The sequence below is a fragment of the Syngnathoides biaculeatus genome, chromosome 17 (assembly GCF_019802595.1).
Source record: "Syngnathoides biaculeatus isolate LvHL_M chromosome 17, ASM1980259v1, whole genome shotgun sequence".
Taxonomy (NCBI): Eukaryota; Metazoa; Chordata; class Actinopteri; order Syngnathiformes; family Syngnathidae; genus Syngnathoides; species Syngnathoides biaculeatus.
Genome location: NC_084656.1, coordinates 4,749,112 through 4,772,515, shown reverse-complemented (window position 1 = coordinate 4,772,515; position 23,404 = coordinate 4,749,112). Strand labels below are relative to the sequence as shown.

Below are 23,404 nucleotides of genomic sequence, written 5' to 3'. Positions count from 1 at the left end.
TTCTTCGCTAAATAGAAAAGACAGTAGAGAGGAAGAGTGCCCCCACGCACGAGCTGCTCATAGCCCGACTTGCAATGAAAAAAAACAATTGTTTTTCCTGAAGATCTGCGATTACAGTCAAAATTGAGGTCACACGTCTGTCCAACGCATGCATACTATATTTATTTGTTTTAGATATTCTGGAAATTTATACCAAGTGCAAATTTGAAATGTACTTCTAACTTAAAGTTCCTATCAAGCTTTTATTTGATATTTCTGGATGAACATAAAATGCACTATTTAACATTTAGAGGCTCTTCTCCAACTAGAAAACTAACTTGATTCAAATGGTTTCGATCCTAAACCAGCTAGTACTTTCAAAGAGGGGTACTTCTATCCCTTTCTTTGGGTCTTCTTAAGGTCAGCAGTGGCAGTTCACTCTGGAAAAACAATTCTCATGTTTTTGTTCTATAAACACCACCGCAATTGATATGAAATGAAACAAGATATGCTCGAGCTGCACACTTACAGACCCTTAACAAATAATTTGAATATCCTGAAAGTTTAATGAGTTTGTTTCAATAATTATACTCAAAAGGTTAAACACAGATTATAGATTTAGAGCCCACAATTTAAAATATCTTGAGTATTTATTTATACAGTTTGAGCATCCATAAAAGCCACAAAATAGTAAGTAGTAATAGTTTAGAAATGGCAATGTCAGTGCATTGGAGTGATTAAAGCAAAGCGATTCCCAACCAAGTATTGATTAATGTATTTTGAAAGTACTGTACCATATTTTGATTGAGTTGCGGTCCTTTCTTTTTTCCTGCAAAAACTGAGTAAACTACTTGTTTACAGTATTCTAATTGTAGTTGTAGTTCTGAAGCATTTGGCTAAATATAAGCAGATAATATAAAGATAATTGTCCTAAATGTTTCAGAATTTGTCCTGCTTAGTTTGTCAGCAGCCACAGCATCAAAAAATACTAGGGAACCAATTCCACTGACAGACATACGTACCCACGCCATGACACTACCAGCACCATAAGTCACTGATGAAGTGGGAAGTTTTATTATAAGCTTAGATGGAAAAAGATGACATGCTGTGGCGACCCCTAACGGGACAAGCCGAAAGGAAAACAAGAAGTGTAGGAAGGGCATACATTCGAACCGCAGACCTGACACCTGTGGGGAAAGTATGCAACTCACCACTGCACATTGCAATTTTTATTGATGTACTGTTAACGTCTAAGATCTACAGAAAGTACCGTAAACATTACCTGATGAAACAATACAAGATAAAAGTTGCTGTTTCTCAAGTTTCAAACTTTTGATTTGACCTAAACACTTTTTGCAGTGCAGACATTTGAAACGATTGTAATGTTAATGAATAGGTACTTTCAAATTACAAGTACAAAAAAAAATGCAGATGTCCATGCTTTTCTACATAAAAAGGACAATAGTTTTAGGGCAGTTTAAACGAGAAAAAAAGCATCCTCATCTTCACTCTCTTCGGACTTTTAATACTGTATTTACATGAATGTTGAATATGTTTGTATTCAACATGGAACTGCTGACATTAGATTCTGGAATCATCTCTGCATGGCATCTATTGTATTCTGCTTGATGTATGTTTTATAACCTCTGCCCCTCAAAGGAATGTATAGTACTCTGGTTTTGGATCAGGACTTCTGTGCAAGGAGAGTGCTCAGTTTGATCTTTCCGTCCATGGAGGCAGTCAAGCAAGTACCGCAGTCCAATGCCGAGCACCAGTCAACCGTCACCACCGGTGCTTTGTGTCCGCCCAGAGACAGCACGCTCTCCAGAGCAGGTTCTCCATTTGTCAGCTGGACAAAGGATGAGGTGGGCACAAAAAGAGAGAACCATGAAGCACTTGATTCGATTAACGTTCAAAATCGGTTTTCCAATCTTTGTTCAACTATAAAGATTCTATCTTTTTTAATACATTCAACTAATTATTGCAAACACAGAAGAAACATGGTGTCAAAAATGTGTCCACATTAAACTGGGATCTCTTTACTTTGCAAATGATCCCTCCAGAACTTGAACAAGTCAGGACGTGTTGTCCTTCTGAGTCAAAGGTGAAGAGGCGACCCCGGGCAACCTGGACCTAAATAAAAGTTCAATTATATTTATTTGCATTTGTAATTGTGTTCCATCTTATTATATATCACTATACTGTATACCTGTTTATAGCCGCTGTACCCCGACAGGACAAAAGGCCCAGTGGCATCTTGAGGTAAAACCTGCTCTGACTGCTTTATTCCACATCGATGAATGTTCCACTGGATGAACTGATGATATACAAAAGCAACCCATATTAATACATACATAAAACATTTTCTGAGCCACATATCCTCACGAGGGTGGTGGGACTACTGGACCCTGTGCCAGCTGTCATCCAGCAAGAGGTACACCCTTGAACTGTTTGCCAGCCAATAATAGAGCGCATGAAACAACAGTCACACTCACAATTTAGAGTCTCCAATTAAAAAGTATTTGGGAGGTGGGCGGAAACCAGAGTGCCCGGACTAAACCCACGCAGGCAGGGGGAGAACAGGCAAACTCCACACAGACAGTGCCAGGTTTTAAACCCCGGTCCTCAGAACTGCGAGGCGAACGTTTTACAGCTGTGCCGCGCCATAAAAATACACTTTAGTCAAAAGCAAAATTTATTTCTTAGCAAAATGCACAATAAAGATCGTCATCGTGTTTTTCAACATTTCCACCTTTCCATCTTCTCCGATGCTAAAGACGGTGTTTTCATCGTAGCTGAATTCAACACTGTAAACCTCCCCATCATGTGCTCTCCAGCTCATAGCACTCTCATACTGCTGCATGTCTATAGGAAACAAGTAAACAGTTTTTACAGATATTTTTATTTTGAAGACTAATTACCAAAATGTGCACTTTAAAAATACTTACCAAAGAGTCTGATGACTCCATCCGCAGCTCCGGTTACCAGCAAGTTCCCATTGTGGTTGAAAGCTGTGCAGTTAATGGCGACTGGTTCAGGTTCTAAAGAGAACTGGAGCTGAGGGACAGAAAGAACAATGATTATGGCAAAAGCTATACACAACAAACTGCCTCGTACTCATTCCCAACAAGCCACTGGCGTCCAGTTGTCGGCAGTGCATAGTCAATACCACTACAGACTGGCAGCACTGCTTGACTCACTGCTCTGTTCTTTCCAGACCTGTCCAATCCTGCCGCTATTTGGTACTTGTTACAATGCTTTCTCAGTGAGTCTAGGACTGCCTTTCCAGTCCACATATACTGGAGATAAAATCTATACTCCTATGTGGTTATTGTTTTCATATACAGTTATTTTTGTCTCTTTTTTTTTTGGTCTGTTCTCTTTTCTCTGTCTGTCCATTATCAACCATCATTCTGTTCAACTGCATTTCTAATTAAATATCCATCAAAATACTATAAATCCACAGAGAGAGTATATCAAAGTCCCTTATTGTGCAGTAAAACTGTTGAGACATAAAAAGGCCATATAGAGCCACGATACTGCAAGACAAACAGGACAGTAAATAAAATAATAATGAACGAGTCCTAAAATGTAGTTAGAAATCATTGGCTTGCAATAACTGCATCAAGTGTGTGATCCATTCCCATCACCAAATAATTACGTAAATCCTTCATTTGTGATGCCTTTCCGAGCTTCCCCCACTTAATTTTTTTTTTTTTTTTTTAATCAGCACTACTGGTGTCCTTTCATGGCGCAGTGAGGCTCCAAAGTGTTTTTATATTGCAAAAGTATTTTTTGTCAAAATAGTTATCTGTTGTCATACTAGAGGAGCTGAAAAAAAAACAGATAAATTCCTTCTGTGTTTTGGACTTGGAAAATCGGCAAATAATGATGATACTCATTTCAGTTGACGTTTGTTTGGGGCAGCTACTCTCTTCAGTTGGTATAGTAGTGTGAAAAAAAATGTGTTGGCACTTCCTGATTTCTTACTTTTTTGTACGATTCTCACACTTCAATGTTTCCCAAAATCAAATCAATTTAAATATTAGTCAAAGACACAAATGACATACAGAACGCAGTCCTTAAATGAAGGTTTTTAATATTAAAAGGAGGGGAAAAAAAGAATTACACCTACAGCCCTGTGTGAATAATTCCCTCTCCCATCTGTTAAAAGGCCAGATCCTGCCACAGCTGTTCTCAATCAAGAACTTATCTAAATAAGACCTGCATGACAAAGTGAAATAGACCAAAAACTCGTCATAAATTACTCTAAGAGCTAAAGAAATTCAGGAACAAATGATGAAGAAAGTAACTGAGATTTTGGTGTGCGGTAAATGTTATAAAGCCATGTCTTGAGCTTTGAACTCCAGCAAACCACAGTCAAAGACATTATCCATAAATTGCAAAAACAGCGGTCATACTTCTTCGGAGTTGCTGGCAGACCAGAATTACCCCATGAGAGTGACAAAGGACTCATCCAAGAGGTTGCAAAAGACCCCACAACAATATCCAAAAAACTAGAGGCCTCACTTACCGTACCTCAGTTTAGGTCAGTGTTCGTGTCTCCACAATAAGAAAGCCTGGGTAAAAATGGCCTCCATGGCAGAGTTACATGACGAAAACCAGTTGGTGTCAGAGACGAAGATGGAAGAGATAGGGTTACATGCATGGAAAAAAATGACGCGCTGTGGCGATCCCTAGCGGAAGAAGCCGAAAGGAAAAGATGATGATCAGTACTTTACTTAAAGCCCAAGTGTAATCCCAATAAACATTCTAAAATAGATATTGTAATGAAAAATACATATAACATTATTCACTTCAATGTCTATACGAAAAAATAAATGTGAGCGGAGAGCGCGTCATCCATGCGCAAAGTTGCAGAAGTGTCATTCTACGATATCCAAGTGGTCGCCATATTGGCTGCATCTCTTGTCCGTGACGTCACCTGGACATTCGCCAATGAAAACACGCGGTGCACCCTAACTATGGGAGACAAACGCGCCCCTTCTGACATGGAAGGTCTATTTGAAAAGGAGAACACCACACAACCGAGTGAAGTTACCAGGGCAATATTACACTATTGTTCCGAGCCCTCGGGGCAATGTTACACTATTGTTTTGAGCCATATTCAGATGATTTGCGATCAAGGCCAAATTGCATCCCCGTCCAATCCACTTCCGCGGCGGAGATGAGGCATTGCAGCTCATCGCAGCCGCCCGGTGTGGCTTATGATGGAGCCGAGTCGTGCTGCTTTAGGGGGTTGTTCATAGACGCTGCAGTACACGATGAAGAACACAGTCGAGCCGGGGCGCTTTACTGCGCAGACGTGGCTGAGTGAGGCATTCTTGGCTAGGTTCTTCAGAGCCGTCCCCATCAGCAAAGCCCGACGCGCAGCCTTCGCAGAAGCCGTGACCGCCGAACGCGGCGCCTCAGCCGATGTGGCTGATTTTCAGCGCCGTGGTGGCATATAATGGAGCCGAGCCGTGCTGCTTTTAGGGGGATGTTCATAGCCGCCGCAGTACTTGCCAGGGCGCATTACTGCGCGCACACGGCTGAGTGAGGCATTCTTGGCTGGGTTCTTCAGATTCGCCGCTGTGCGCGCAGCAGCCCGACGCCGTCCGACGCAAACATCGACATATTTCGTACGCGGATCTTTTGTTATGTTATGAGAGACCGATTACGTGACCCCCCCAAACTATTACTTTTTTTTAGTAGCTGTAGACACCTATCTGTCATTCGGAACCCACGAAGCTCTCGTCCTCTGCACCCGTACAATCCATTTTTCACAGCGAACTGTGTCTCTTGCAAATTTATAAAGGGTAAATCCATTCTCCCAAGCGTTCAAGCAATATCCAGCAATGCAATGAGCCCTCATTTTGACTCACGTGAAGGAACAACGAGCTACCTTCCCGGAGATAAAACTAATGGAAACAAGTGAGTCCACTTGGGGGCGCCGCTGTCCTTTAAGTCACTTTCTGCTTCTTCTCGAAAACAAATCTCTCGAGAGGATTTTCATGGCAGGAATTACAAAAAGTCACGGATACGTCAAAATCATGTTTTGTGGTGAAAAAACACGTGCCCACATTGGCTGACGTATTTTCATTAATAATATACTAAAAACCATCCATTTCATACCTTTAAGTATTGAATACCAGTACTTTTGACATCTCTGTCTGTTAGCAATTCGCGTTGCGAATCTTTGTCACCACTCATCAAGAAGTCGCTGTTTAGGCCCTAATAAATTAAATGAGATCTTAAAAAAGTTAAACTGCATTTACTTACAAAGATATTACATTGGTTTGTATGCAGCTAAAATTTCACAGGCTACATTGAAATGGACTATTGCAAACATTTGACGCTGTACTTTATCTTCCTTGGATCGTATGACCCAGTGAGATAGTCCAAATAAATAAGGTATTGTAAAGGTCCAATTGTAATAATTTTGTGCATGATTGGGGTATTAAGATGGTCACTTATTTAATTGCATTATAGTCACACCTGTTGTTTCACTGTCTTGGTGTCCCAGAGCAGCAGCTGTCCAGACACCTGAATTGGGAGACGATGAACAGGCTCAACAAGTGCAGTTCGGTTGATAGCTGCAGCTGAACAAACAAAAGATGAACCACTGGGACTGCAGGCCAAAGACAAGATACTGAGAGGAAGAAAAAAAATGTTATGCCATCAGAATTTGTACTTTGACATCGCAGAGACAACACAACAATGGAAACCCGTTATTTGAGGGGGATAGCCACAACGTGGATGGTGAAAATCTGTGGATAATTTACGTGCAGTATAATTACACTCAAAATTAATAGCATATTTACAGTGCCATGAAAAAGACCTGTTCAATCAATAAATAACTCAAACAGAATCTGTCCCGACAAAATCAAGTTGGACACAATATCTAAAAAAAGTGCATGAAAATGACGTAATCCAAACAAATTCATGAATAGTTGAGAAATTAATTGTCATCCATCCATTTTCCAAGCAGTTTATCCTCACAAGAGTTGACATCTATTATTGTGAAAAGGGTTACAAAAGCCACTTCAAAACCTCCAGGATTCCAGTGAACCAGAGGGAGACCCTCAAATAGAGAAAATATGCAACAGTTGTGGTGAACTTTCTAAGGAGTGGCGGGCCTACAAAAATTACCCCAAGAGAATAGCCTTATCATCAAAGGTACTCGGGATGATTTCTAGAAAGTCAGTGTTCATGAAAAACAATAAAGAATAAGTATCCATGGGAGAGTTCCAAGGTGAAACCAAAAACAAGACAAAGGCTTATCTTACTTTTGCAAAAAACAAACAAACAAATAAATAAATAAATAATAAATATTTAAATGAGTCCCAAGTGTTTGAGGAGTTGAGCTTTTTGGTCTTGTTACAGCTTGTGTAAATGTAGCAGAGCATTTCTGAAAAAGAACATGCAACTACCACTCAAACGTGGTGGTAGTCAGATTGTCTTGGGTAGCTTTGATCCTAAAGGACTCGGACAACATGCTGTCATTGATGCAACCATGAATTCTGCTCTTTAAGAGAATATCCTGAAGGAGAATGTTCAGCCAGGAGTTTGAAACCTCAAGTTGAAGTTCATTTGAGTTCTGTAGCGGTATAATGATACAAAAGACATCAACAAGTCAACTTCTTAAAGGAACAAAATGAAGGTTTTGGAGTGGCTTAGTTAAAGTCCAGGCTTAAATCCAATTGAAATGCAGTGCCAAAACCATAAGAAGGTTATTCATGCTGGAAAACCTAATTTTTTTGCTGAAAGCAAACAATTCTGCAAGGAAGACTGGCCCAAAACATCACCACAGTGATGTGAAAGACTCATTGCCAGTTAAAGAAAAAGGCTTCATTTCAACTGATGCTGCTCAGGATGGCCCAACCATTTTTCTGAGAAAGGGGCCAATACTTTTTCACAGTACTGTGTGTGTGTATTCTTCTTTTAACACCCCCCCCCAAAAAAAAAAATATTGAATAAGGGGAACAAACTACCACAAAGAATGGAATTAAAGATAATCATTTGTATTTTCATTTTCTCTCGATAGTAGTTCACATCATTATAGTAATGTTGTATATAAACAATTGAAAAAGTTCTGAACCCGTCCATTGCCATAACATTGTTACAATGACATAAAGAGAGAATGATTTACCGTGGATGAGTTTCATCAATGCTCATCTCATATAGATTCTTCTTAGCTTCTGTATCATACAACCGAACTGTGCCAACACCGCTTCCTAGTAACAACTCAACACAAACACAAATACTGATTACCTTTTTTTATTGAATGATGTCAAGATCATATACAGGACAATTATGAATGGTCATAGGGGTTCGTAGTGAAAGTATCTTCACTGTTTTTGGAATGAGTGTATTCATACCAATCTGTCGGGTTTGGTGGCCCACTCTAGGCAAAGTAGAGGAGACTTGGACATGATGGTGGCTTTGGTCTGCATGATGGGATTGAAGGACCACACCTGGAGTTTGTGTGCAGAGAGTGTATGAAACATTTATCATGAGTTTAAACATTTGTGTCTACGTTTTGATAACCCCTAAAGATGAATGACTCATATTCACCTTAATAACACCATCTACATCCAAACTGGCAACTTTGCGACCTGAGCAATCAACCCTGAAGAAAAAACATTTTGAGTCACAGATAGACAAAATTATAGCTTTAAAGTGCATTGGTGACATAGATGCATCAATTTGTAATGGAAAAAAAACTAATTTGCATCAATCCTGTTTCATCCTGTTCATAGTTATAGGGAGCTGGAGCCTATCCTAGCTGACTTTAGACAAAAAAACAGTCCATAACTTGGACAGACAACCACAGGGCACGCACAAGAGACAGACTACCATTCACACCACAGGTGGCACAAGGAAGAAGAAAAGCTACCATAATTACCAGTAATGTATTATTTTTTATTTGGGATCTGTCTTTGACTCGTGGGACAAACTTCAACTCTCGGTCCGGTGATTCGCAAGCAAGTGCAAAATCATTGGGATCAGAATCAGGATCTTCAAAGTGAGGCCATCGTCCTCAGTCTGAAAAGGGTGCCGTTTGGCCCTTTCCTAGTCCAGGATGAGATCTTGTCACAAATGGAGGTGTTCAAGTGTCTTGCGGTCTTGTTCACAAGTGATGAAAGAACGGAGCAGGAGATCAACAGGGGGATCAGTACAATATCTGCATTAATAGGAAATATGGATGTGTCTTTCATGGTAATAATAAGCTAAGCTCAAAAGTGAAGGTCTTGATTTACTAGTCGATCTACATCTAACTAGCTGAAAGGACAAGTCCACAGATACAAGGGGCCCAAAGTAGTTTCTTCTAGAGGGTACCTGGGCTCTCCATTAAAGTTGGATGGGTGACAAGCAGAGTCATGGAGGAGGAGCTGAGAGTAGAGCTGCCGTTCCTCCGCATCGAGAGGAGAGAGATGTGGTTGAATCGGGCATCAGGTTAGGTTGCTTCCTGGGCACTTCCTTTGTGAAATGTTCCAAGTATGAAATGAGACCCTGGGGAAGACCTCACTTCGACAAGCCGGAGAGACCGTCTCCCAATTGGCCACTCCGGACCCCAACACCACCGAAAGAGTGAAATGGTGGCTAGGAAGAGGGAAAGGCTTGGCTTCTCTACTTAAGATCGCCCCCCTGTGACCTAAACAGAGATAAGCGGAAGGAAGGAAGGAAGGAAGGAAGGAAGGAAGGAAGGAAGGTCTCAAGTGAAATTCAATAATGACTGATCAATATTCAAGATTATCATCAGAAATCGAGAGTCCTAAAATCACTTTGCTAAGGGACCAAGGGAGGTATGGGCTGGCTTTGATTCACACTCACATTCACACAAACACTGAGTTGTTAAAAAATAATAAAGGCATAAGTTATATCTCTTTTTTGCAGCAACCACCAGAGAACACAATAACTCATACTAGTATGGTTTTTAGCACGACAGCTACATTGTAACTGAATGACAGCGATGATTAGTGAGATCATAAATCGTCTAGTTGCGACTTATCAAAGGTAATGTGTGTGACGTGGAAAAGTTAGGTTGTCTTCAACATGTCAAAATCCCTTTGGGAGTGTGTTTTGCTGAATGCCTACCTGCAGTGCATGATGGAGGAATGATGTTCTCCATATTCCTCCTGACTGAGTTTGATAAATGGCTGCTCTACTGATAGCCCGGCTCCTCCTGCTCCTCTGCCGCTGCTCCTGCTGCTTGAGGAGGAAGAGTCAGGAGCTTCGCTTGCGGTGTCATTTGGAGGTTCCACCTCTCCTACCTCGCCCTTTTTCTCTTGTAACTGAAGAGAAGCATTAAGCCAGTGTAAATTGATTGATGTCAGAAACGTGTACATAACCATTTATTACTCAAAATGATGTCACCGTTTTTACTCAAAGTAATGTTTATACAGTAGTATTCAAAATAACATCAGTTCAATGTGACTAACCAGATTAATCCACATTTTCAATTGCTGCATGTCAAAGAAGTTACCAGTCAGTGCAGTAGATTCTCAGAAAGCAACAAAACCCTGCATGCATGATATAGACGCTTAAGGCTGTGCAATTGGTCAATTGCCGAAAGTGTTCAAAGTTAAAAAAAAATGCAGGGTGGCATTCAATCAGTGAGGTGATTGTGTGAAAAACAGGTCTAATCCAAAGCCTAACTAAGGGTGAAGGATGGTTTCTCCTTGAAAGCCTGAGGAAAATGGGCCATTCAACACATTGTTCAGAAGATCAGCATACTTTGATTGGAGAGGGGAAATCTTATAAAGAGGTGCAAAAAATTATAGGCTGTTTAGCTAAAATGATCTGTAATGCCTTAAAATAGAGAGCAAAACCAGAGACACGTGGCAAAGAACTGGAAGAACAACATCAAAATGGACTGCAGAAGAACCAGAAAGGAAAAGCTCAGCCAATGATCAGCTGCAGGATGACCAAAGACAGGCTGGAGTCACCTGTAGGTACTGTGAAAGTGAGGTCTGCATGAAGCTAAACTGTTTACAATAATCCCCTGCAAAGTCCTTATGTTAAAAAAAAAGGCATGTGCAGAAGAGGCTTTAATTTGCCAAAGAACACAACGGACCTAAAGAGAAATTGAGGAACATTTTGTGGACTGATGAGAGTAAAATTGTTCTTTTTAGGTCCAGGGGCCGCAGACAGTTTGTGAGACGACCCCCAAACTCTGAATTCAAGCCACAGTACACAGTGAAGACAGTCAAGCATGGTGGTGCAAGCATCATGATATGGGCATGTTTCTCCTAATACGGTGTTGGGCCTATTTATCGCATACCAGGGATCATGGATCAATTTCATATGTGAAAATACTTGAAGAGGTCATGTTGCCTTATGCTGAAGAGGACATGCCCTTGAAATGGGTGTTCCAACAAGACACTGACCCCAAACACACTGGAACACATGCAAATTCTTGGTTCCAAAGTTAAGATCATGGAGTTGCCAGCCCAATCCCTGGACCTTTATCCAATCAAGAACTTGTGGGATGACATCAAAAATGCTGTTTTTGAAGCAAAACCAAGAAATGTAAATGAATTGCAGAATGTCGTTAAGAAATCTTGGAGTGGAATAACCCCTGAAAGGTGCCACAAGTTGGTTGACTCATGAGACACAGATGTGAAACAGTTGTAAAAAAAAAAAATAAACTGGGCATGCAACTGATGATTAGTTCAGTGATATAAAGGATTGGTAAATTCTACAAACCAAAAATTTTGTACAGAATAGTTTTGATTTTGTAAAGTCAACGGCAGACTGATATTTTTAAACACACCCTTTTCAACAAATTGCCCAATTGCACAGCCTTAGGAGTGTATATATCATGAATGTTGGGTCTTGTTGGTTTTCTGAGAATCCGTTGCAGCTACTAGTAACTTATTTGACATGTATCAATAAAATATATATACTGAAAACGTGGACTAATTTGGTTAGTCACATTGGACTGCTATTATTTTGAACACTACTGTATTCTCTACTTCCTCGTTTAACTGTCAGGTACCTGTGACGATGGTTTTGAGAAAAGCTCCTTGCGCTCTTTTTCATGATCCTGGATTTTCTTGTGGCGTAAATGTGATGGTTGATTTGTCTGCTGATTTGAATGTTGGGATTGAGAACTTGACAGTTCGCCGCCTGATATTTGACTAGAGGCTGGTTTCACTTCTTTTACTTGGACTGCATCTTTTGACTTCGCAGACTGGAAAAGAAGGTAGCACAAATAAGGTACAGACAATTTCAAAGTAATTATTTTCACATGATGACATCCTACATGACAAATTCTGCAAATAGTAAAGTTCCGACAATTGTGTTGAAACTATTTGGCCCTTTCACCTGAGTAGTTGTTTGGTCCTTTCTGCCAATTACTGCCTGGCTTGGTGAAGACACAGAGGTCACCTGCTGCGTTTTCCCTCCTGGGGTGCGGCGACCTTGTGGTAGGAATGTTGAGAAGAAGTTCCTGGATGGTGTGGTGGCAACACTGACAGCCCGCTGGGTTGATACCAAGTCACTAAGTGCAGAAAAAGAGGTCATCATTGTGGTGCAGAAAAAAATACTCCAAGTCCTGTAACAAATGGATAGATCAGACATCAGAAGGTGATGAATCCCACTAGGAGGATATTTTGTATCAGGATTAGGTCCTGCGGTAATGTCTTTAAGTCAATTTGGTGTACAAATACTGACACTAGGAATAACACTAGCTTTGCCTGAGCCAACCCACCATGAGCAGAGACCACTAAAAGCAGTCAATATTGGTACAGCAAGGAATTATTTCTGCAATTCAAAGAACGATCTACACTGTCTATATTGTCCACATAGAGCTAATTATTGGATACCCATGTATTGTTCATGTTATTAGCATCTTGAGAATTTATTTAAATCTATTTAAATGAAATCTGGTGTCTTACTACATATGGCTGTATCCACTTTTTGTCATTATTGGATGCCAGAATTTTGGTACCAATACTGATGAGAACTCTCTGTGATCTTCTAAACTGTATTACCTTTGTCTAACTCAAACGATTGTGAATTTAGTGTATTTGAATGAAATGGTTCCAATATTTAACATTTTGATCTCAAATCGGAGGTAGAGCAGAGATATTTGCTAAAAACCTGCATGCATGCTGAGCTATAAGCATAGTTGACCTTAATAATTTGTTGTCACTACTGTCTGAATCTGAATGTTGCTTTGGAATACACAGTAGTGTCTCTGAAAAGAGGTAGTGGCCTACTAGGTCAATCACCTTGTTTTACCACTTTACAAATCTTCAGAATAGGAGATGGCAATTTTTTTTTTTCAACATTGCTTCGAGTTGTCAAAATTACTATTTTAAACAACCAGTTAATTTAGCACCAGAAAATGGCAGCAGTGGTAGATGCCAAGTACATTGCCGCCACTTTTTAATTTGAGAAATATTTACAGGGCATGACCTCATTAAGAAAAAAAAGAAATGTCATTTTATTGCTCCATAGTGATGTTGTTGTTGTTTTTAATAATTTACTGACAATGAACAATAATTCATTCATAAGTAAACTGTTTATTTTGCAACATCAACTGCATCACAGCACAGTGTAAACAGCATGTGACTTGTATTGGTAATTTAACTTAGTTGATTAAAACATTTTAAAAATATGTGATATAAACAGAAAATAATGAAGTGGGCATATTGCAGTAAAGTGCCTAAAAAATGTTTTAAAACTGGTAGTTAGATACATGCATTTAAGGAAAAAAAAAATTCATGCACAAAAAAAATATCACTACATTTTCTGGAGCGAAGAGAGTAAATACAGATTTGGTACCGTAGATTTGCAAATTCTAGTATGTTACGCTAACAAATCAATCACTTCAAATAAAGTACATTTTTAAAAAAAATCATTATCGAACATATTGCTAAATGAACTAATCATAAAAATATAATAAAGTGACTCATGAAATAGCGATTGCTAAAGTGCACACAGTTGAGTTTTAAGTTTGGTTGTATAGAGCAAAAAGTTGGGGATTAATTTTTCACAGAAAAGATGTCCGCCATTTTTCTATTTGACTACTTCAACAGACTTAAAAGCAAGTCATACACCTGAGGATTTCAATCCCAAATGTATGTTCGCCATCTCGCACTTATTCTGTTCAGAGTAACATTAAGTTAAAAAATATTGGGGCAAAGTATCAAGATGAAAATGAGCAAAAATGGCAGCCAGTTTTTGAGTCAAATGTTGCATCGGTAAAGACAGTGATGTTAGTGCCTCACAGCTCAGTATCTCCCAGCCGGTCCATGTTCTGAACATACGGGGGAAGCTTGTGATGGACCACCTCGTCTCCACTGCTCTGGTCTCGACTTTCTGTTTGCAGGGCAAAAAGCTAGACAAGATGAGGAGAGACAAACAACACGTCTTTCAACACAAACTAATATGAGTTGATCATCCAAATGATCGCCCTCTCCCCCACAGACTCCCAGTATATTCAGATCCCTCAAGTGATGATTTGTATTAATTTAAATATAGTGTGATTAAAAACATGCTCTACTTTAGACTAAAAATGACAGCCGAAGATAATGAGACAATAAATCAACCTTTCAGATTTAATTTCCATATATTTACAGTTGAAGACAGAAGTTTACATACACTGTACTAAAACATTTCATTTTTTTGGCTTTTTTATCTCAAGTCAGATCAAACTAAACCTCTCCTGTTTCGGGTCATTCAGGATCACCAAATTATTTAATTTTGTTCAATGCCAGTAAGCACGATGGTGCTACAGTAGAGCGTTAGCCTCATAGTTCTGAGGACCAGGGTTCAAATCCCGGGCCCACCTATGTGGAGTATGCATCTACACTCAGTGCCTGCATGGGTTTTCTCAGGGCACACTGTTTTCCTCCCACATCCCAAAAACATGCCTTCATTGGAGACGCTAAATTGCTTCTAGGTGTGACTGTGAGTGTGACTGTTGTCGGTCTCTATGTGCCCTGCGATTGGCAGACAACCAGTTCAGGGTGTACCCCGCCTTCTACCCGATGATATCTGGGGTAGGCTCCGGCCCTCCCACAACCCATTTGAGGATAAGCAGTTGGGAAAATGGATGGATGGATTTTAAATGATACAATAATGAGAGAGAATTTTATATTATTTCATCCTGGCTCAATCCTCTTGACAGAGCTAGTGTAACTGAGTCAGGTACAGTGATGAAAATAAGTATTTGAACACCCTGCTATATTGCAAGTTCTCAAACTTGGAAAGAGAGGGGTCTGAAATTTTCATTGTAGATGCATGTCCACTGTGAGAGAGAATCTAAAAAGAAAATCCAGAAATCACAATGTATGATTTTTAATTATTTGTGTGATACAGCTGCAAATCAGTATTTGAACACCTTTCTATCAGCTAGAATTCTGACCCTTAAAGACCTGTTACTCCGCCTTTGAAAGTCCACCTCCACTCCATGTATTATTCTGAAATCAGATGCACCTGTGTGAGGTCGTTACCTGCATAAAGACACCTGTGCACCCCATACAATCAGTAAGACTCTAACTTGTAACACGGCCAAGACCAAAGAGCTGTCCAAATACAAAATTGTACAACTCCGCATGGCTGGAAAGGGCTACCGAGAAATTGCCAAGCAGCTTGGTGAAAAAAGGTCCACTACCGGAGCAACCATTAGAAAATGGATGAAGCTAAACATAACGGTCAACCGACATACAGTGAAGAAAATAAACATTTGAACACCTTGCTATATTGCAAGTTCTCCCACTTAGAAATCATGGAAGGGTCTGAAATTTTCATCGTAGGTGCATGTCCACTGTAAGAGAGCTAATCTAAAAAGAAAAATCCAGAAATCACAATGTATGATTTGTGTAATGATTTATTTGTGTGATACAGCTGCAAATAAATATTTGAACACCTGAGAAAACCAATGTTAATATTTGGCACAGTAGCCTTTGTTTGAAATTACAGAGGTCAAACATTTCCTGTACTTGTTCACCAGGTTTGCACACACTGCAGGAGGGATTTTGGCTCACTCCTCTACACAGATCTTCTCTAGATTAGACAGGTTTCTGTGCTGTTGCTGAGAAACACGTAGTTTCAGCTCCATCAAAAGACTTTCTATTGGGTTTAGGTCTGGAGACTGGCTAGGCCACGCCAGAACCTTGATATGCTTCTCACGGAGCCACTCCTTTTTTTTCCTGGATGTGTGCTTCGGGTCATTGTCAAGTTGGAAGACCCAGCCATGACCCATCTTCAATACTCTGATTGAGGGAAAGAGGTTGTTCCCCAAAATCTCACAATACATGGCCGCGGTCATCCTCTCCTTAATACAGTGCAGTCATCCTGTCCCATGTGCAGAAAAACACCCCCAAAGCTTGATGCTTCCACCCGCATGCTTCACAGTAGGGATGGTGTTCATCATTAGTCTTCCTCCAAACACGGTTCGTGGACTTATGACCAAAAAGTTTCATTTTGGTCTCATCTGACCACAAAACTTTCTCCCATGACTCCTCTGTATAATCCATATGGTCATTGGCAACTTAAAACGGGCCTTGACATCTGCTGGTTTAAGTAGGGGAAACTTCCGTGCTACGCATGATTTCAAACCATGACATCGTAGTCTATTTCCAACAGTCACCTTGGAAACGGTGGTCCCAGCTTTTATTAGGTCATTAAAGTCCTGTCTTGTAGTCCTGGGCTGATTCCTCACATTTCTAAGGATCATTGAAACCCCATGAGGTGATATCTTGCCTGGGGCTCCACTCCAATTGAGATTGACAGTCATGATTAGCGTCTTCCATTTTCTGATGATTGCTCCAACAGTGAACCTTTTTTAGCCAAGCTGGTTGGCAATTTCTCCATAGCCCTTTCCAGCCGTGTGGAGTTGTACAATTTTGTCTCTGGTGTCTTTGGACAGCTCTTTGGTGTTGGCCATGTTACAAGTTTGAGTCCTACTGATTGTATGGGGCGGACAGGTGTCTTTATGCAGCTAACGACTTCACACAGGTGCATCTGATTCAGGATAATACATGGAGTGGAGGTGGATTTTTAAAGGTGGACTCACAGGTCTTTGAGGTTCAGAATTCTAGCTGATAGGTGTTCAAATACTTATTTGCAGCTGTATCACACAAATAAATCACCAAAAAAAAAAAAAAAAAAAAAAATTACATTGATTTCTGGATTTTTCTTTTTAGATTATCTCTCTCACAGTGGACGTGCACGTACGATGAAAATTTCAGACCGCCCCATTATTTCTAAGTGGGAGAACTTGCAATATAGTACTGGTACATTTTGTCGATGTAAACATTTAACCTCGGAGAAAATGTGAAAATCTCTAAGAAATCCTCACTTTCGTTATTGTGCCATTCAACAAAATTAAATAGTTTTGGTGATTCTGTCTACCCTGAAACAAGAGATGTTTCTTCAGATTTGACTTTAGACAGTGTGACAAAAAAACTTAAACTTGTATTATTGCACACAGTACGTAAACTTCTGGCCTCAACTGTAAATCATATACAGAAGAAAGTATTATTTCTAACAGAAGACCACAATTAACTTTTATAGTACTGTAATTCTAAGAATAATGGACATTGACAATGTAATGTATGACAATAAGTAAAATATCTTGAAAAATAAAGAGACTCAGGCTCACTTCCAAAAATTCCACTTCGATAAATATTAAATATTGGCACAGCGGTATAAACAGTCAATGATGCATTAACGTATATTATACTGTCAATCAAGTGTCAAGTTGATTAAGAAAAAACCCCAAGTAGCAACACTAAGAACAACACAAACTGATAAAAGCAACCAATTTTGATTGAAGCTGTGTACTACTTTTTAAAACTATGCAGCCTTACTTTAAAATGGCTGCATCTCTTACAATAGCAAGTATGTTATACTGTAAATAATGTGAGCATACAAGCACCAAAAAGTACATGCTGTCAGGGTTCTGTTAGCTTTATTGAGCAAATAATTTCATAATTGGAAGAAGACAGAAAATGGGAAGTGGCCCACTATGTATTTTTTTCCTAGGTGAAGAAAATGGGTGGGATAGTTGTATCTAAAGTTGATTTTGTCACTTTGAGAAAATGTTGACGGAACTTGATGATGTAGTTCTGAGCATCCCAGACATGAAGAGAGTTGTGATTGGTGCACATTGGTGAAGGAAACAGGGGTGATGAAGAAGTTATGGTTAAGTACGGTATTCAAGAAAGGAACCTTGAGGGACAGATGGTGGCAGACTTTGCAAAAAGGATGGAAATGGCAGTAGTGAACACTTTTTCCAGAAGAGGTAGGAACATTGGGTGACCTACAAGAGCAGAGGTATAAGCATGCAGGTGATTTCATTTGGATAGTGGTAGGGTAGAGTGTAGCTAGACAACATAGGATGGTGTTGTGTAGGATAGCTCTGGTGGTGAGGAGGAAGATCAGGAAGACAAAGGTAGAGCAGAGGACCAACTAGTGGTAGCTAAGAAAGGAAGAGTGTTTTGCCGCCTTTCGGAAAGACGTGAGACATGCAGTTAATGGAGAGGAGCTCCCGGAAGACTGGACTACAACAGCCAAGGTGATCAGAGAGACAGGCAGGAGAGTACTTGGTGTCTTGAGACTTGGTGGTGGAACCCCAAATTCCAGAAAATCATACAAGATATTAGCGAAGAAAAAGTGGGACACCAAGAGGACTGAGGAGAGGCAAAAAGAATACATTGAGATGCAACGTAGGGCAAAAGGTAGAGGTGGTGAAAGCTAAACAAGAGGCATATGATATGTATATCAGGTTGGACACGAAAGGAGAAAAGGATCTCTACAGATTGGCCAGACACAGAGATAGCGATGGGAAGGATGTGCAGCAGGTAACGGTGATTAAGGGTAGCGATGTAAATGTTGAGTGGTGCCAGTAGTGTGCTAAAAAGATAGAAAGAATACTTTGAAAAGTTGGTGAAAATGAGAGAGAAGGAAGAGTAGAAGAGAAAAGTGGAAAGGACGAGGAAGTGGCAATGATTATTAAGGGGGAAGTTAGAAAGGCACTAAAGAGGATGAAAAATAGAAAGGCAGTTAGTCCTGATGACATAGTTGTGGATGTATGGGAGCAATTTGGAGAGGTGCCTGTGGAGTTTTTTGACCAACTTGTTCAACAGAATACTAGCAGGTGCGAAGATTCCTGAAGAATGGAGGAAAAGTGTGGTAGTTCCCAATTTAAGGAATAAAAGGTGCTGAGCTGTGGGAACTATCGAGGAATAAAGTTGATGAGTCACGCATTGAAGTTATCGGAAAAAAATCGTGGAGGCTAGACTGAGGACAAAATTATTTGCGAGCAACAGTATGGTTTCATGCCTAGATAGCGTACCACAGATGCATTACTATCCTTGAGGATGCTAGTGGGAAAGTACAAAGAAGGTCAGGAGGAGCTTTGTGAATCTAGAATCTAGACCCCTAGACTCTAGATTCTCGAGAAAGGCAATTACAGTACCAAGAGAGGAACCAGTACCAGTATATTTTCATGCCTCGAATGAGTACTAAGAGAGGAGCTGTAGTACTACATGTGTAAGTCTGGTGTGGCAGAGAAGTACATTAGAATACTATGGGACATGTATGAGGGCAGCACAGTGGTGTGGTGTGACGAAGGTGTGTCAGAAGAATTTCAGGTAGAGGTGGGACTGCATAAAGGATCAGCTCTGAGCCCCTTCCTGTTTGCTGTAGTAATGGATAGGCTGACAGATGAAGTTAGACTGGAATCCCCTTGGACCATGATGTACGCAGATGATATTGTAATATGCAGTGAAAGAAGGGAGCAAGTAGAGAAACAATTAGAAAGATGAAGGGAGACATAAACTGGAGAGCAGAGAAATGAAGATTAGCCGAAGTAAAACAGAATATACGTCCGTGAATGAGAGGGGTGAAGGGGGAAGATTGAGGCTACAGGGAGAAGAGATAGTGAGTGTGGACGACTTCAAATACTTAGGGTCAACAATCCAGAGCAGAGTGTGGTAAGGAAGTGAAGAAATGGGTTGGAACAGCTGGCGGAAGATGTCTGGTGTGTTATGTGACAGAAGAGTCTCTGCTAGGATGAAGGGCAAATTTTATAAACAGTGGTTCGGTCGGAACTGGAGGTAGCAGAAAATAAGATGCTGAGGTTCTCGCTTGGAGTGAGCAGGTTGGCTAGGATTAGAAATGAGCTCATTTGAGGGACAGCTAATTTGGATGGATAGAAGAGGTTGCACGAGATAGGCTTAGATGGAAAAAGATTACATGCTGTGGCGACCCCTAATGGGACAAGCCGAAAGGAAAAGAAGTGGTTAAGCCGGCCGTGATGTACTGATTAGAGACGGTGATAGTCAAGGTTAAAGGATGTTGTGTGGGAAGAAATGATGGCTGTTGGTCTTAGAGAGGACGAGACGATGCAGTCGATAGCTACACATGGAAAAAGATGACGCGCTGTGGCGACCAATAACATGACAAGCCGAGAGGAAAAGAAGACAACGACCCAACTGACCTTTATGTCTTACTACAAATTACGTTTTCTTTCTCCTTAAGGTTGTTCCAAATGGATGGGTAAGCTACGGACAATGTTTGCACAATGCTGATGATTCATTAAAACTCTGATCATCTCTCAGCTTGACAGTTGCTTATTTTACTCCTATACTCCTACAGTGCAAATAAGAGTCTTCATTGGCAATACTCAAATCTGTAACTAAGGGTAGATATTCAGTGCTAGGTATGAATCCTTGGAAAAAAAAAAAAAAAGCACAGTAAAAATTATTTTACTTGATAAATTTGACTACTCAAAAGAAGGAAGCATTTATTCATGGGCACAATCTTACCAGCTGACGAAGCTGCTCATTCTCCTCAGTGAGGCTTGTTGTCTTCTGGACTTCAGAATCAAAACTCAGCAGCACTGGTTGGGGTGAACCTCAGTTAAGGACAAATAAAATCCATTTTCTGAGTCGCTTATCCTCAAGACAGTCGCAGGAGTGCTGGAGCCTATCCCAAATATCATCAGGCTGGAGGCTGGGTACACCCTGAACTGGTTGCCAGCTCATTGCAAGGACATAGAAACAAACAACAGTCACACTCACAATGACAACTTGGGCAATTTAGAGTCTTCAATAAATGCATGTTTTTGGGATGTGGGAGGAAACCGGAGTCCCCGAAGAAAACCCAGGCAGGCACAGGAATATTATGCAAACTCCACACAGGCGGGGTTGGGATTGAACCCTGCTCATTAGAAATGTGATGCCAATGCTCTAACCAGTTGTAAACAGCTAAAACTAGTCACTCACAAAGACCTGCCTGTTACTCGATTGTAAACCACAAACATGATGCTGGTCAACCGTGTGGTCAGAGAACCATGTTACCTGATTATTTTATACAGCCAACAAGTTCAATCTGTTCAAATACAAATGTCTCTAAATTTGTACAGTGTTGATTTTGGAGTGATTTCCTTACCCTAACCTGGACTATTTTTCTTGCAACACCCCTTTTAACTTTCTCTGTTATTCTACCTGATTGGTATTTTCCATTTTTTCTGATTGGCATTGTTGTCAAGAAGGATCGTGTCCCATTAATTTTGTATTTCAGCAAGTGTCAGTACAAATAAATTTGGTGACAGGAACAGGAGCAATTTACTTAAATGTATGTGCCTCAGAACCACTAGCAAACTTTTATCTTTAAAGTTTTACAATAAAAATACTGCTGCCGTTTACGTGAAACCCATATCAGTTCCTCAGGTTGTATTGTGATTCCTACACGAAATGCATAAAATCCACCTGTTTGCACGGCCATGCAGCTGAACAGGACAGGTTTAAAAAAAAAAAAACAGTTACAGTTGGCAGAAATTAGTTTCATGTAAAATGTCACTGAAATGGTGACTTTTAACTGAAGGATATGCATACACTGAAAGACCACAGAAAGGAAGTTGTGCAGCGAAACCAGGAAGGTGTCAGACCACTGGCGGGAGAAATATGGAGCAAAAGCCGGGTTCTGTTCAGGTGCAGGGATAAACGGCAAAATGAACCAATCCCGCCACTCGGGCTGACCCTGCAGCTCCATAGCCTGCTTCTGGAAAAATTCCTGAGTCTTCTCCAAGTTTCCTTTCTGGGAAGTCAGAAAAGCAGAGAAACTGTTACTCCAAGACATTAAAATTCAGTCAAGACATGTGTGTTACCTGGATGGTGTTTATAACATAATATCTGAACAGGCTTGCTCTTAGTTTGTTCACAGTGGGTCGGTAAACATCCTCTAGTCTGCAGAAAAGGCGTCTGTCCAAGTAGAGCCAGTAGTCCTTCAGAGCAGACAGTTCAAAACTCTGGATAAACTGCAGCAGCTGATCAATGATCTTATCCACCTGAAGGCAATAACATTTTACATAATAAACCTGGACCCCAAATGAACACGCTTTCTTCAGTGCAATGGATAGGTTTCCAATTACGCCATCTTGTGTGTCATTGAGGTCAAAGAACACAGGTGATAGGTGAAGCGTGAAATGTTTTTCTAAATTTAATTCATCTGATTGGTCTAAGGGTGGTGGCAACACACAAGATTGAATAGTTGGAACCCTATCCATACAGTGAACTTTGATAAACATGCATCGTTGTTTATATTAGTCATACCCGAAAGCCTTTCTCCTTATCAGCTTTGATCTCGCTGTCCATTTGTTTCAGAGTGTTGGTGAAGCCACGATATATGAGATATTCCCTTACATGCTCATCAGTTCGCTCCACTGCAGACCCCATAGTGATCTCCAAGCCTGGACCAATAACAATAAATCAAAAATAAAAGTATCCGTTTCTAGTGTGCGTTTCTTCATCGAGGTCACTGGTAAAGGCCATCAGAATAAATAAATCCATTATCGTAACGATTCCAACCATGAAAACATTAATGCAAAATTTTATTTGAAAAAAAAAAAACTATAAGAATTTGAATCTGAACATCACCAAACACAAATCAACTCAAGAGCGTTACGTATTGTTGTTGTTTCTTTCTATTCAATTCATTGACTGGAAAAAGGCCGAACAAGATGCTCATTTTCACATTTGGTTTGGATGACTGAATAGTGTGCCGATCTGGGTGTAGATTTAGAATAATTCTAAACAAGGGGGTTGGAAGTACTTCGACTTACCTTTTCGGACAAACAAGACTTCCTCAAATTCAACAAATTCTCCAGTAGTTCTTATGGACAACAGCAAAACGTAAACGTTGAAACATGGAAAACCGCCATGAACAAGAGTTTAGTCCAACTAAAGTCTAGAATACATAGCTAGTTCTTCAATTAACATTTGGAGATTTTACATTACAGACATTTATCGTGTCAACAAAGAGCAAACAAACTTCCTGTTTTGTGCTCCTAACAGTCATGTGACAATTCCCCATGACGTCAGGGCGTTTAAAGCAAAGACAAAGGCCGCCACTTAGTGGTGGTTTGCGTGTGTCCAGTTATTCCAGCACGCTCAAATTA

The 23,404-nt window shown here is 40.3% G+C and overlaps 1 protein-coding gene across 1 annotated transcript; it reads right to left on the bottom strand.

The window, feature by feature from the left end:
* Window positions 1-1,197: 1,197 nt before the first annotated feature.
* Window positions 1,198-23,300, bottom strand: wdr91 (WD repeat domain 91). The gene is made up of 18 exons (XM_061802090.1): window positions 23,069-23,300; window positions 22,560-22,696; window positions 22,115-22,294; window positions 21,838-22,044; window positions 20,772-20,855; window positions 14,223-14,332; window positions 12,313-12,487; window positions 11,984-12,178; window positions 10,081-10,277; window positions 8,557-8,611; window positions 8,361-8,456; window positions 8,132-8,226; window positions 6,478-6,631; window positions 2,928-3,036; window positions 2,732-2,844; window positions 2,189-2,296; window positions 2,023-2,112; window positions 1,198-1,828 (listed from the first exon to the last, which is right to left on the bottom strand). The coding sequence occupies exons 2-18, from the start codon at window positions 22,680-22,682 to the stop codon at window positions 1,664-1,666; spliced, it is 2,256 nt and encodes a 751-aa protein (XP_061658074.1). The 5' UTR covers window positions 22,683-22,696; window positions 23,069-23,300; the 3' UTR covers window positions 1,198-1,663.
* Window positions 23,301-23,404: the final 104 nt, after the last annotated feature.

Coding starts and splice junctions, on each gene's coding strand:
- wdr91 (XM_061802090.1), bottom strand. CDS start 22,682: ATGGGGTCTGCAGTGGAGCGAACTGATGAGCATGTAAGGGAATATCTC. Junction 20,856..21,837: donor CTGTGGTCTTTCAGTGTATG/CATATCCTTCAG, acceptor AACTGAGGTTCA/CCCCAACCAGTGCTGCTGAG. Junction 1,829..2,022: donor CTGGAGGGATCATTTGCAAA/GTAAAGAGATCC, acceptor TCCTTTGTCCAG/CTGACAAATGGAGAACCTGC.